Source organism: Xiphias gladius, chromosome 21 (assembly GCF_016859285.1).
Source record: "Xiphias gladius isolate SHS-SW01 ecotype Sanya breed wild chromosome 21, ASM1685928v1, whole genome shotgun sequence".
In the NCBI taxonomy this organism is placed as follows: Eukaryota; Metazoa; Chordata; class Actinopteri; order Istiophoriformes; family Xiphiidae; genus Xiphias; species Xiphias gladius.
The window spans coordinates 26,322,084-26,335,987 of NC_053420.1; the positions used below are offsets into that span (position 1 = coordinate 26,322,084).

At 42.5% G+C, this 13,904-nt stretch overlaps 1 protein-coding gene across 2 annotated transcripts; it reads right to left on the reverse strand.

Annotated features, from left to right (window-relative positions):
• Positions 1-462: 462 nt before the first annotated feature.
• lrrn1 (leucine rich repeat neuronal 1) lies at positions 463-12,822 on the reverse strand. 2 transcript variants are annotated; one of them, XM_040116591.1, is made up of 3 exons: positions 12,525-12,822; positions 7,847-7,937; positions 463-3,564 (listed from the first exon to the last, which is right to left on the reverse strand). In XM_040116591.1, exon 3 carries the CDS (start codon positions 3,401-3,403, stop codon positions 1,250-1,252), a length of 2,154 nt encoding a protein of 717 aa, XP_039972525.1. In that variant the 5' UTR covers positions 3,404-3,564; positions 7,847-7,937; positions 12,525-12,822; the 3' UTR covers positions 463-1,249. The 2 variants fall into 2 exon arrangements, with proteins under 2 accessions (XP_039972525.1, XP_039972524.1); XM_040116590.1 differs by lacking the exon at positions 7,847-7,937.
• Between the last annotated feature and the right edge of the window lie 1,082 nt (positions 12,823-13,904).

Below are 13,904 nucleotides of genomic sequence, written 5' to 3' on the forward strand. Positions count from 1 at the left end.
AAAAATGCAGGCACTATATCCACTGTCTTGGTTTCGAGTGACTAATTTCTTTGTTTTTGAAGTTATTGTATTTACTCCGAGGCATATTGTGCAGTAATTATATTCTACTGGGACTAGAATTTAAATTATTCTTTGATAATTGCTTTGCACAGGCAAACACACTGCAGTCTGAATCTCCAATTCTCTCTATCTCAACACTTAGGTTGTAACCTAACACTCTACATCTCTGCTCATCACACTAAAATGACAAAAATCCTAATGTGACACATTAAAATTAAAATTTTTACCTGCAATAAAAATGTAGCTTTTAAATCCTTTACTCTCTGGAAATGTCTGTTTCTCCCAAGCACTTTTATTAAATATGCAGTATAACATAATTAACTATTTAATAAAAATGACACTTGGTGTTGAAATCATGGTTTAAAAAATACGAGGAAAGAAGATTTTATTTAACTTGCTCCTCAATAAACAACATGTTTGTGTGTGGAAACCACAACAAAACCAGTGATTGTAGACTTACTCTAGCAAAATAAGAAAAGAAATATTTAAGAAATTTAAAAAGCCTTACATCTATTTACCTAGTTTATAACATTCATATTTCTATTGCTGGTTTACAGTAGTTGCTCTGCAAACTTAAAAGTCTAAATCAAATGTACTGTTATTTAATGTACAAAAAGTAAATTAAATCATAGCTGATACAACATTACAGAAGAATTGCTAACATTATTCAATAGACGGTATATCAAGTCTAAACGTACTTTGTCAGCTTATATTTCAGTTGATAGACAAATTAGTATATATATTTCAGTGCACAACAGTCAACAGTGAAACTGTTTTACAAGAGAAAGAAAGACTGCAGTTATGCCAGAGAAAACATGTCAAAAATGGGTCGGATTTCAGCCTTTTCTTTGCTCAAGCATACTGAATCCGTGACAATGCTCATGCTGTTTTCATCAAAACAAGTACTAAAAATAAAGCACAGTGACTACTAAGTCCAGGAAGCTAAACAAAGCTGCCATATTGTGTGTCAAAATGAGCGAGAGGTAAAAAGCCAATATGCTAAACTAAAGATCTGAAAATGTTGGTTCGTTTTTCGCTTCAAAGAGCAAGTCTGAGAGAACCAAAGAAAACAAAAAGGAAGGAAAGAAGAAAATGACTCAGTCCACTTTTACACAAAGAAGCAAATATGTATATTTGTGCTCCTGAAAGAAATATGTCTCTGTGTCTGCCACTGGATAGTTAGTAGCTTTCACCACATGTAATAGCTGCGTGTGGTGTCCACCTGGCTAGGTTTGGTCTCAGAAGAGCCCTCTTTTTCCTTCTCACTGTCTGCCTCCCACAAATTGATAAGAGGAGGGTACAACTCGTTTAGCGGTATGGACGAAGTTTTCTGCATGTATTTTTTCAGGGAATGATGATAGTTTTTCCTTTTCCACCTCTTAGCAATGTAGACACCCAGAGAGGCCAGACTGATTATTGCAAACATTGTTCCCATGACTGCTGCAAGAGCAGTGTTGGTCCCTTGGTCAGATATTTCCACAGCGAAGGTTGCTTGCTTCGTTGTCACATTCACACACGACTTCTGAGTTTGTTGATGGATGTTGGAGACGGTGAGGCATACTTCGTACTCAGTTGCTGGTTGTAAATGTGTAAGGTTGTATTCATGGACATCCACTGGTACCCTGGCAGTGTAAGTAATGTGTGGGTTGTCTATTTTCATGGTGGCAGATGACCACTTGAGGTTAGAGGTCATTACATTTGAGTTTATTTTCCAGGAGACCAGGATTGAATGAGATTCTGTCTGTTTGACAAAGATCTTCATAAGCTGAGTGCTGTCCAACAGAGTGCCATTTACCCTTATAGCTATCACTCTTGTGTCAGCTCCCTCTGAGTTTTGAGCCACACAGGTGTATCTGCCTGAGTCTTCTACTTGGATATGAGATATTCTCAATGTCCCTTCACTGCTGAGGCTGTACTTGTCAGATAGGGTGTCCATCATTACCTTGTTTCCCATAGGCGTCACCCAGTATATTTCCGGCTCAGGATGGGACATGGCTCTGCAGTCCAAGTCCACAGTCATGCCAATGTCTAAATTGAGGTGGCTAGGGAAGGTGTCATGAGAAATCATGGGCAAGCACTGGTTTGCTAAGTTCTTCTGCAGCACTTCCCGTGGATGCATACCCCTAAACTCTAATGGCATGCTACACAACATGGACAGAGGTTCCATAAAGCGGACAGTGGTCTTGTTGGAGCTCATCCACTGGATGACGCAGTCACAGCGAAGAGGGTTGCTGTGGATACTGATCTCACGTAGGTTGGGGAGAGAGTCCACTGTGGACTGATAGAGGGCATTCAGGGCATTGTTATTCAGCATTAGACTCTCCAAGGCTGGGACATCACGAAAGGCCTGACGGTTGATGTAGGAGAGCTTGGGGTTGTTTGTAGCCTCCAGTTTAGTGAGCTCAGGAAGGTTGTCCAAAGCGTAACGATCAATAGAAACTAACTCTCCCATGTTGTTTATACCCAGCTCCTTTAGCCTCAGCATGTTCTTGAAATCTCCTTCCTGAATCTTGTGCACGGGGTTTTTATTCAAATCCAAGAACTTGAGGTTGGGTAGCTTCTGAAGAGCTCTCTGAGGAACTTGGACCAGCTTATTGTCGTAGAAAGAGAGGCTCTCGAGATTGTCAAGACCCACAAAGGCATTTCCGGGAATCTCTGTCAAATCCATCCCGGCCAAAACCAGGCTTCTCAGGTTGCACAGGGGCTTGAAATTAAAGTCCATTATTCCAACAACGGGGTTCTCCCCAATCATGAGGATCTCTAGATTGGGTGTAGATTCAAACCACTGGTTGTTGATGGTCTTGAGCTTGTTGGAGTTGAGGTGAAGCCTGAGCAGGTTGTGGAGCCCAGAGAAGGCATTGGCAGAAATGGTGTTTATCTGATTATGGTTGATGTAGAGCTCCTGCAGGTTGCTGAGGTCCTGCAGACAGTAATCAGGCATTTCTGTGATCTGGTTTTCCTCTAGATGAAGTGTGGTGAGCTGGGACATATTGGTAAGGCCAACATCCCGAATGCTGCTGAAGTTGTTCTGGGACAAGTCCAGCTCAGTCAGGTTGAAGAGCTGCTCCAGCTCCTCACTGGTCCTTGCAATGTAGTTGCTCTGTAGGAGGAGAACCTGAGTGTCACTGGAGAGGTTCCCCGGGATACGTGTTAAGCGAAGGTCATTACAGTCCACAGTGATGGCTTCTCTGTAGGTGGACTGGGGAGTAAACCAGGGTCGGATCTCACACACACATAGCTGGGGGCACTCATTGCTTTGGACGAGGGATAGTCCTATAGATACCAGGATCAGGCCAGCTAGAACCTGGCCTAGAAGAAAGCAGTCTAACCTCCGTCTAGCCATGCTGGGGAGGGACAGGAGGAGGGTCAGATGACTTTGGGAGAGGGTGCTTTACAGTCATCAACTAGACTTTGCGCTGATTAGTTCTTTCAATCCAGTAGAATGGTTGGGAGTTGAAGCCAACGGTAGAATTTTACAGCAAGATCTTGTAGCTGCAGGGTAACCTGGAAAAGAAAAACAAAGCATATATATATATATGTCATTATAAAGAAAACATTGTCTACCCTCATGATACCCTACCCTTATAATGAAAGCGGTATATAATTCGACTTTTTCTCCAGCACCAACATGAGGTTTTGGTTTTGAATGAAATATCTCAACAATTATTGGATGGATTGCCTTGAAATTTGCCATCCCCATCAGGTCAAATTTTAATTTGTCCACTACTTTGATTTATGACAGAATACGTGCAAAATTAATGACATTCCCATCAGCCTCAGCCTTACTTTATGTTTAGTGCTAATTAACAAATGCAATACACTAAACTATTCTGGTGATCATTACTTATTTGTAATTGTACTTGTGTTTGTGTACCATATCTGCATATTACCATTGTCATTCTGAGCATGTTAAGATGCTGCTGTTAGCATTCTACCTCAAAGCACCACTGTGAATGAGTACAGCGTCACAGAGCCTTGCATGGCTGTAGACTTGTATGTAACAATTTTCAGAATTACTACAGAATCTTTCATGTTTCTTGTGAATGTAGGAATTGCTTAAGACAACAGATTGACTAAGAACAACAACTGCTACTCTGCTATCCTTGAGAGACTGCGAGTTATGTGCAGCATCAACAGTTTTGAGAAAATGCAAGTTCAGCTCATTACAATGCATGCACAAAACACCGCTCTGAACAACTTGGAAACAGATCAAATTCCATTGAGGACTTTCATCTATCCAACAGGCCCATAAGGACTTCATCATTAGCTTCTCCGAACATCATTAAACACTATGAGATATTAGAACGTGCCATGCCTCAAAGAAAGCAAAAAAAGATGCATGTCTTAATTTTTAATGCAACGTCTTCGGCATTCTGAATTTAGGGCAAACATGAAAAAAAAAAGTTTTCAGCGAGCCTAGGATTTTTTTCAAGGATGAATGGGTACAGAAGAAGGAGTGTCAAAAGTTTGAGCAGCATTCTTTAAGACTACAAATAAGGATTCAGGAGAGGATGAGAGACCCTGATCTAGCCCATGCAGTTGCTTGGTTTAGCGAATGGAGCTCCTGAGAGGTGAAATGGGCATCTGCTATCCCATAAGACAGTAACACTTACCCCAGTCACTTGCAGGATAGAACATTTATTCTGGCAAACAATAGGCTTCATTTACTCAGTGCAAGAGCTACATTTTAAATCCCTAACGTGCATGAATACATGGGCATTAAAGAGATGTAATTTTTATCTAAGGATGGGAATGTGGGTCCATTAGTTCTGATGGTCTATTCACCACTTTGGTCCAGACTTAAAATTTCTCCACAAGTATTTTGGTTTTCTAATGCTTTTCTTTGTTCAGTCTATACAAAAACCAAATGCATGTATATATATAGATATAGATATAGATATAGATATTTATTTATTTATGTATAACTGGTTTTAATTTTCTGGATTCTCATGTATATGGCCATGGTGAACATCTTTAAACATTTTGACCTAACCAACTGAGACAGAAACATTATCAGTTTATGGTTTGGAATCAGACTATATCAATATTTTACAGACATTCAATGTTGAATGTCTGTAAAAAGGATGAACCCCACTGACTTTTCCTCTAGCACCACCAGCTTGACATTCGTGGTTTTAAGAGAAATCTCTGAACAGTCATCAGATGGACTGCCATGAAATTTGCTACAGATATTCATGTTCCCCCAGGATGAATTGCAATAATTTTAGTGACTCCTGACTGACTTATGATAAAATACCAGAAAAAATAGATACATTCCAATAATCTTCAGCTGAACTTTGTGTTTAGTGCTAATTAGCAAATATTAGCATGTTAACATGCTAAACTAAGATGGTGAACATGGTAAATATTATACCTTCTAAACGTAAGCATGAGTATTGTCATAAGAATGTTACTGCATTGTTAGGCACTGCTGCGTTTAAGTGCAGCCTCAGAGCTGCTAGCGTGGCTGTAGACTCTTAGTCATTTTAATTTTATGCCTTTCATATTCCGATTCCTTTTGTTTGACCGACTGTATCAGAAATGTGCCCCATTCAATAATTCTGTTCACATGCAAATATTGTATATAGACATACTATGTCTCTGAGACAGTTTATGCTTTACCATTTCTTATTAACCGGATTAGGATGCCAGCACTTCTTTAACAAGCCCGTGTACTTGCTCTATCTTACAGCAACACTTAAGAGATCCCATTACTCAATTAGGACTATTTACTGAAGCGGGCATCCTCCCCAGCGTAGTGCCATACGGCAGCACTACAGTGCCACTGCCTTCTCCACCACACAGCTTTATGGTCAACACCAGCTTAAGAAGATAGCACTTAAGAGGCTTTCAAATAAGAGAGCTGACTAATTCGTCTGAATGCAAACTGCCTGGCAACAGCACCAGGGAGACAGGAACACATCTCTGCTCCACCTATACTGGGGATTCCCTATGGGACAGGGCGGAGCATGGTTGAAACAGGGATAGTACAGTATCTCGTCTTTAAGCTATAGCACTGTATATTGACGATTGCTGTGCCAGTCAGGATTAGGGGACGCAGATACTGAAGTGGAGATTAGCTGGGGGTAGTGTACTACATTCAAACCCAGAGGAGAGAAACAGGTCACTTAGCACTTTAATTAAAAGCAACATATACAGCATAGACCTAAAAAAGTGTTAACTTGAGTGCTTGTTTGTAATTTTGTCAATGACTAAATATTCTGTCTCATTACAATATTTTAAATAATTTAATTACTGTATTGACAAAAATGTAGAAAATAGTAATAGATAGTTTCTGGCATTATTCTTTCAAAAGTTAAAACAGAACAATGAGATGTATTGGCGGAGGTTAATGTAACTAGAGAATATCAACTACATATCGTCACAAAATGGCTTTAAAAAAATCTACTTTGCAGCAAGATTCCAAGGCAGATTTTGTAAAATATCATTTCACTTCCTCCTCTATTTACCACAAATGGGGTTAATCTTAGATTCTCCCCATTCAGTAAATGCTGACAGCTTTGTCAGTGCTCCCCTTTATGCAATGTAAGATTAAGAAGTTTCTGATCCCATTTAATACTGGACACGCAAAATCTGACACAGTTGTCAAAGTAAAAAGTGGGTTAGCTGTATTTTTAAAAATGTTGTTCTGACGTAACTATGAGAACTTAAAAGACAAACAAAAATCAGTGTCAGCATCCTGTTGGTTGATTTTTCAACAACACCAAAGGCAGGAAGGCAGGAAGCGGATACATTCAGAGATTTTAACCACAGCCGCCTCTGAACCTGTGAACAGGATATTTGAAATAAAGACCACAACTTCAGACATAAACTGTGTTATCTCGGACACCTTCTATCAATACTGCAGGATGCTAAATCACCATGTTTTACTTTGTTATTTAGGAGTGTAATCAAAGACACAGAACTCACAAGAGGGACAGGTGTTTATCACCAAAGTAACATAGATCACTAATCTGAAAATATAAATCTCTCATCTTTCAGAGGTTACACATTCATTTCTTTATTGCTCCACCTACCTCTCAGCCACTTCATCCTTCAGTTCTCATTCCCACACCTAAGCTAATATTCATATTCATGCACATCGCCATTTCATGCTTGTGTTACTTTAACTGTCTAAATGTTAAGAAATGATTCTGAAAATATTCTTTGCTAAACGATCCACTTCACAGTCATGGTGGTCCTCACTGCTAATGTTAGGTTGTCACTTATTTTAGATCTTGGCAGCGCTCTTTAATGATTCATTTCCTGTGGTTTGATTAAATGCATTACGCTCATCTAATGGTAAAGCGGTTCTTTCTTATGGTGTCAACTGAATGAGTGTTTTAATTTTTATGGGTGAGGTGTAATACACAAAAGCGTAGCACAGCTGCACGTCACGAACGCCTATGTACCAAAGACTATTTAGACTATTTATTTGTGCGATGCTCTGTTGATTTCCATTATATTTCCACAATGATGCCACATTATTAAGATGAAATTCAGGCATACGTTGATCAATTAATTAACCTTTGTGAGTGACTCCTGCACATGCTGCATGAAAGTCTTTATGCAATGCCAGCTACAGCATTCAGTGAATGGGCTCTTACTGAACATATTTCTAATGTCCTTATTTTTAGTACAATAGGTTGTCAATATGATCATTAAGTCAACTAATTGGACCATGAGGTACACACTGGGTTGAAAACACACAAAAAAGTCGATGTGACACCCAATGTAGCTGTCGATCACAACCTCCTACAAGGCACAGATGCAGTGTGTTACCTACCACAGCTTGTGTAAAAGAGATTGTGTAAATCATCTAACACAGCCGTTCCCAACCTGGGGGCCTGATCCTCTCAAGGGGTTCCAAGATAAATCTGAGGGGTGACAAGATAATTAAATGGATAAGGAAAAACAAAAGATTTCTGTTACACAAAAGTTCATTTTTTTCTGCAGTTTTTGTAATGTTTTCAGTTTTTTTTTCTATGAAGGAAAAGTCACTTTTTGGACTTTAACTGCTCAAAGCTTAAGCCTTACACCGGCTGCATGTACTACATAAATCATGCTATAAGCCCTTCCTTGTCCTTAAATAAAGGCAGTAATACTGCGGAGATTCGGATTCTGGAGAGTAGCTTTTTTCCCTACACTAACAGCACTAAACGTCATTATTTTAGGCCTCCGCTGTTTTGTGTTATGTCGGTTGTTCTGAAGAGTAACTGGTCATCATTACCAGTGGATCCTAATTCAACGGGCTGCCTTCCAGACTGAGAACTCTTCTATGGCATGAATGTCTACATGTGACAGGGGCCTGAACAAAAAGCTGGCATTTCAACTCTGACCTCATTTGACAACCATGAAAATGCTCAGTTTCATCCCGTGCCATGAAACTACCGTGAAACTGTCATTTCCATTCGAGAAACTGTCACTTACAGTGATCCTGAAATACAACTTGTTAATTGGCATCCCGATGTACAGCATTTACATACGTCATACAGTTCAAAGATGTGACACACCACCTCTGTGGGAGGTACAGAAGGAGTGTGAGTGTGTGTGATGGCAGACGTGAAAGTCCTCATGTATCGCCAAAAAGTAGATAAGGTCTCCCTGTGCACCCTTCTTAGTCCCAGGCTCAGTTTTTAAATTTGTGTCCGAGTGTGTCTGCGGACACTCAGGCTCATCGTCAAGAAAATTCCCCCCCGAACGCGATAAGAATTGAGAGTGACATGAGAAAATGAGAATGTGCTTTAAACTGGATAACGAGAGTCTTGCATTGGGGCCCTCTCGGGAGATGCACATATGACCCTGCTGGCCCGGGTTTGCCCTTGAGCTTTAGTTTGCTCATCTGCGCTCATCAAAAAAAGATAAAAAGAGAAATGAGGGAAAACAAATTACAGGTGGAGCAGGTGAGATAAACAACCCCAGGGAGCCAATAAACACATCTAGTCACAAACAGAGCAAAACTGAGCTGACAGAGACACTCCCGATTTAGATGACAGAACTTGAGATACAAGGAAACAAGGAAGAATATGTTATATCCCGAAAAGAATGGCACTGTGACGAGGAAGCTAACTGAAATGAAAAATACATCTAATGTATGAGGTGAAAACTCCACATTCTTACTTTCCTGATTCTCTCCTAGTCTGTCCCCCCCGAACCCCAGATTAAATAGAGAAAAAATATATATTACAGCCTCTTGGGAAACACCAATATCCAATCAGACTCAAACACGCATATAAACAGTGACACCTCCCTCAGAGATTATAGTCATGTTAACTTTTTTTTTTTCCCACGCTGATGAGGGAATGGGGACTTTTCACTCCACTGTGCCAAATATGGATTTTTTTGGTCGCTTTGCTTGTGCTTACTTCTGCTTCCAATGTGGTCACCGCCCCCTCCCTCTAAAGGTTTAATATAATACACTCCACTTCCCTGTAGAAGTCTCCAACGAGCAGAAGTTCAAACATCGGCCCATATTTTTCACACAATGCGTGTAGCAGTATAATTGTCCCCTTAGGTATGTGATCGCCCATCCAGAGCAAGACGGTGAGGAAACAACGCCACATCAGTCAGTGGTTATTATGCTAAGTAGCACACATTACGACTAAAGACACATTTTGAAGAGGTGTGCTTGCACATGCACACACACAGCTGGATTTCTGCTGGCTTGCATGAGCGAGCGTGAGTGTAGCAGTGTACAAACAGACACATACTGTATGTGCTTGCTGGTTCCATATTACGTGACTCATGTTCGGTCTTCCCCTGGTTGGACACGACTGGGCCACTTTGTCATCAGCAGCACTCATGGTATTGATTGTACAGCAGCTTGATTGCTCTCCAACTGCTTCACCTTCAACCGGGACGGGCAAAATCACAATGGACACTCCTCTATAAGCTGACTTAGATTTTTGGGAGAGTGAGGGGCTGAATTATACAACAGATTCTTGTCGGAACAGCTGCTCATAACAAAACAAAGAGTGAGTAACACTACAAAGCAACGTCATCTAACTTATTTCCATTAAAACTCAAATGCTTGATCAATTAATTGATAAGTCACTTGACAGAATATGAATTGCACACTATATGTGCATTTGCTCTTAATTAATAGGGTCTTGATTAATGTATGATTAGACCATTGATAAAAAGCTACAAAAGGTTGAATTGTACCAGATTAAAGGAGCACTCCATCAATTTTACACAGGAAGCACAGTTTACTCGTCACAAGGAGCCGTTCCAGCCTGTGAAAACAGTCATTTCATGGCTTCTGTGGCTCTGGAGGGAGCTTTCCAAAGCTTGAAAAAAATAACCGCACAGGTGTTAGCTATCAAGTTGCATTGTGGTACAATGTAGGAACCAGTGATTTGGCCCATACCAGACACTGAAAGTCAGGATATCTTTGCCTCTGCTGCTCCAATTTTTACCATCCATTTTTCATAACCATGTCTTGTAAGCCCCCTAAATTTAAGGGCGAGGGGCAACACTGCAATTATTATGATTAGAGCTTTGTGCACCTACATTGTATTCATTTGGTAGAGCCTCTTCAACATCTCCTGAGCTTCGGGCTCAGGAGATGAGGATCGAGCCGCCAACAATTACCTAACAACACAACTGGCCATCTCTAGCACCTGAGCCACGGCCACCTGCGTTTTACTACGACATCTACAGGCAACCTCCATCCTACCTTAATGAAGTCAGCCAGTCTGCCCAGTTGACCGTTCAAACTACACCCGTAGCATAACCCAGTTACCTAACCTGCTGATCCTCCGAAATCGTAAATGCTTTTGTTTCATACTAATCTTGTATTTGTGAGGCAAATGTCCCCACACGTACACTTCTATGCCATGAAAAACTTCAGGGCGGGGGGAGTTACTGTGTCTGTTGTGTCTGACACCTGTAGCCCACAGAGGACAAAGGGTTAATGATGCCTTAGCCCGTCTTATAGGAATAAAGGCTTGAGCTCAATCACACAGCTCCCCCCTCTTCACCCTGCCTTATACCCTCGGGACCAAAATGTTGTCGGTGGATGGGGGTGGGGGGTGAGGCCCTTTACACCCTCCCAAAAAACCCTGCTGTCTCCTGACCACCCGACCCCCACACACATACACACACTCACACACAAACACCCCCCCCCCACACACACTCACACAGAGACACCTGCAACACACACTCCCTTCAGTAGGCTTTTGTCACACTCTGTTCTTATGATTCTTAAGATCATGTTAAAAAAAATTGAAGTCTTGTGTGTGTGTGTGTGTGTGTGTGTGTGTGTACTGTGTCCATGTGAGACAAGATGCCCCCTTGGGAGGAAGAGAAAAAAAGGAATTTTCTAAGCCTTCTGCTGGCTTAGAAATCTGCCCTCAGTGAGAAACAGCATCCCAACAGCAACCAAGGCAAAGTTCGCAACAATTAAACAGCCTTTTTCCAACCATGAAATGTCCGGGAGAGGAAAAACAACAGCAGTTTGGCCTCAAGAAAGTCTTGATACATAATATATAAGAAGCAATTACACATTATGTAACTGAGCTGTTTTGTGTTTAACTGACTGGGCTTTGCTTTCTGTGGTTGTGGCATTACTCTGTAATGGAAAATGGAGCGCCACTGGCTTTTATTTGCCCCAGAGGTCCACAGAGCAAAGATGGCTCTAAGCACTTTGTTTTTAAAAGAGCCCACAAATAGAGTCCAGTGGGCGGGAGCTGTCCTGGCCAAGCAAAGACCCAGCGTAAAAAATTAAAGATAAATAAATAAATCCCTTTACCATCCCAACTTTCCTACACTTTGTCCCTTTCCCCAAAGTTTGAGTGACGCAAGTCAGCAGTCTCCACCACAAAAGCGCAACAGCTGCAGCGACAGAAGCAGCGTTTGTGAATCACAATAGACCCCCTGCCAACGCAGCCCCACTCTCACCACAGCGTCTCATCCAGAGGGCCGTGTCTTTATCCCCGAGGAGGACTCCGAGACTTTTGTTTGTTTGTTTGTTTTCTTTTTTGCCCTAGAACGGAGGAACCGAGACATCTGCCGACGTACTTTGCCATCGGCATGCAAATGGCACCGAGGTCTGCACAACGCCGCGCGAGCCGCTCGCGGCGCCCGCTGGCACGGAAAGTACCGCAACGAGATCAAAGTTTGTTTTTCGGCGGAAGATCGTTTTGACGCATTGCACGGGGCCGAAGCGTCCGGTCGCTCACGGTGGTACGGTGTCACCTGCCGCCTCAGCTCGAGCCAGACTGCATTTAGGGGGAGAAAAACAACAACGTGGATCGTGCCCTTGAGTGTGTCTGCATCCTAAATATGCCCCAACTGGTTGCGTCGCCCTTGCGGGGAAATACGTTATGAATGGGAACAGGGGCAACAAAACGAACCTACGAGCACGAGGTTTAACTGAGGGTTTGGACATTGTCCTCGCTTAAAAAGAAACTAAAACGCCACAGCAGTGGGAATCCTTCCTTCCCTCTCTCGGGGGCTCTCACCTTGTTGGCATTCCAGTCCGATGTTCCCAAGCGCACGGGTCCTTTATCCAGAAAGACGCGTCAGTACACAGCAACGTATAAGATATGTTATCGTGCCAAGCGACCGGGCTCATCAAATAGCGCTAACGGCACATATTCCTGTATCCAACTGGCTTCGGCTGGCGGCCGTTTACGGCGATTTGTCGCTTGTGTATCCGATCAGTCCCGGGGCGCCTTGGAGAGAGGCATGGCGCGGTCTGCGGAGAGATCTCCAACCTGCTGCAACCCACCACCGACCGGTTTGTCGCCCCGAGATTCCTCCGCTCTGCCACCTCCTCCGCCGCCGCCGCCGCCGCTGCCGCCAGCTCCTCCTACGGATCGAGGAGAAAAATGATAAAAAAAAAAAAACACCTGGCGCTGTCCAGACCAGTCAGCTGATTCCCCAGCAGGCTATTGGCTGAGGGCGCCTGTCTGTCACTGTCGGCCAAGCCGAGGCAGAGCACCATCTGCTCCGGGTCTGTGATGAGAACAAAGGCAGGAGAGGGCGGCGGGGCGACGGGGCACGGGGCGAAGGGGGGAAGTGTGGGTGGGTGGGGGTGGGGGTGTGGGGGGGGCAGATAGGGGGTGGCACACGGCATTACTGCTGGGAAAAAAAAAAATCGCCCCTGTGAGCCTCCTCCTCCTCCATACACAAACCTTGAGGACAACTGAGGCTTTCAATGGACTGGCTTTGTCTGACTAAAACAGCAAAGAGGGAACTTTAAAGTCAACCTCTGTGATCTCTGAGTTTTTATTTTTTATTATTTATTGCAGCGAGACAGGAAAGTACAGTAGCAGTAGGTTTCAATTTGTGAAAGATATAGTTGGGGGAAAAAAGTGATAACTTTCATTTCTAGAATTTAGGGTTGGGTCCAAAATAATAAGACTTTGCTGTTCCACTTTTACCACCCTTTTAGTTAATTTTACTAGAACCCATTTTCAAACACTTCCCTCTTCTCATCATTCAGTCACGTTCACCAGTTTGACAATCATAAGCCCATATTGACACAATGACCTACTCTCAGCCAGGGTTTTATCTTCCTAGATTTCCCCTTAGTGTCTCTCAATACTCAAAAGTGTAAGTTTTTCCTATAGAGCTTTACCTACCTTCGTTTTAAAGGGGTCCTCCAGCAATTTAGTACCGTACTCCTATAAAGTCGGGGGACTTACATAAGACACATAAAACAGTGTTTTTAAAAAAAGCCCAAGATATTTTGACTTTTAGTCCTTAGAATGGGTCCAACTCTGGATCCAGTATCCAACGGGCATGGACTACTACTACAGCCGAAAGTGCTCCACAGGCTTCATCTAACTAGGAAATTGACACAGCTCATTCCAGGAATCAATGACAGTGGATGCAGC

Coding starts and splice junctions, on each gene's coding strand:
- lrrn1 (XM_040116590.1), bottom strand. CDS start 3,403: ATGGCTAGACGGAGGTTAGACTGCTTTCTTCTAGGCCAGGTTCTAGCT.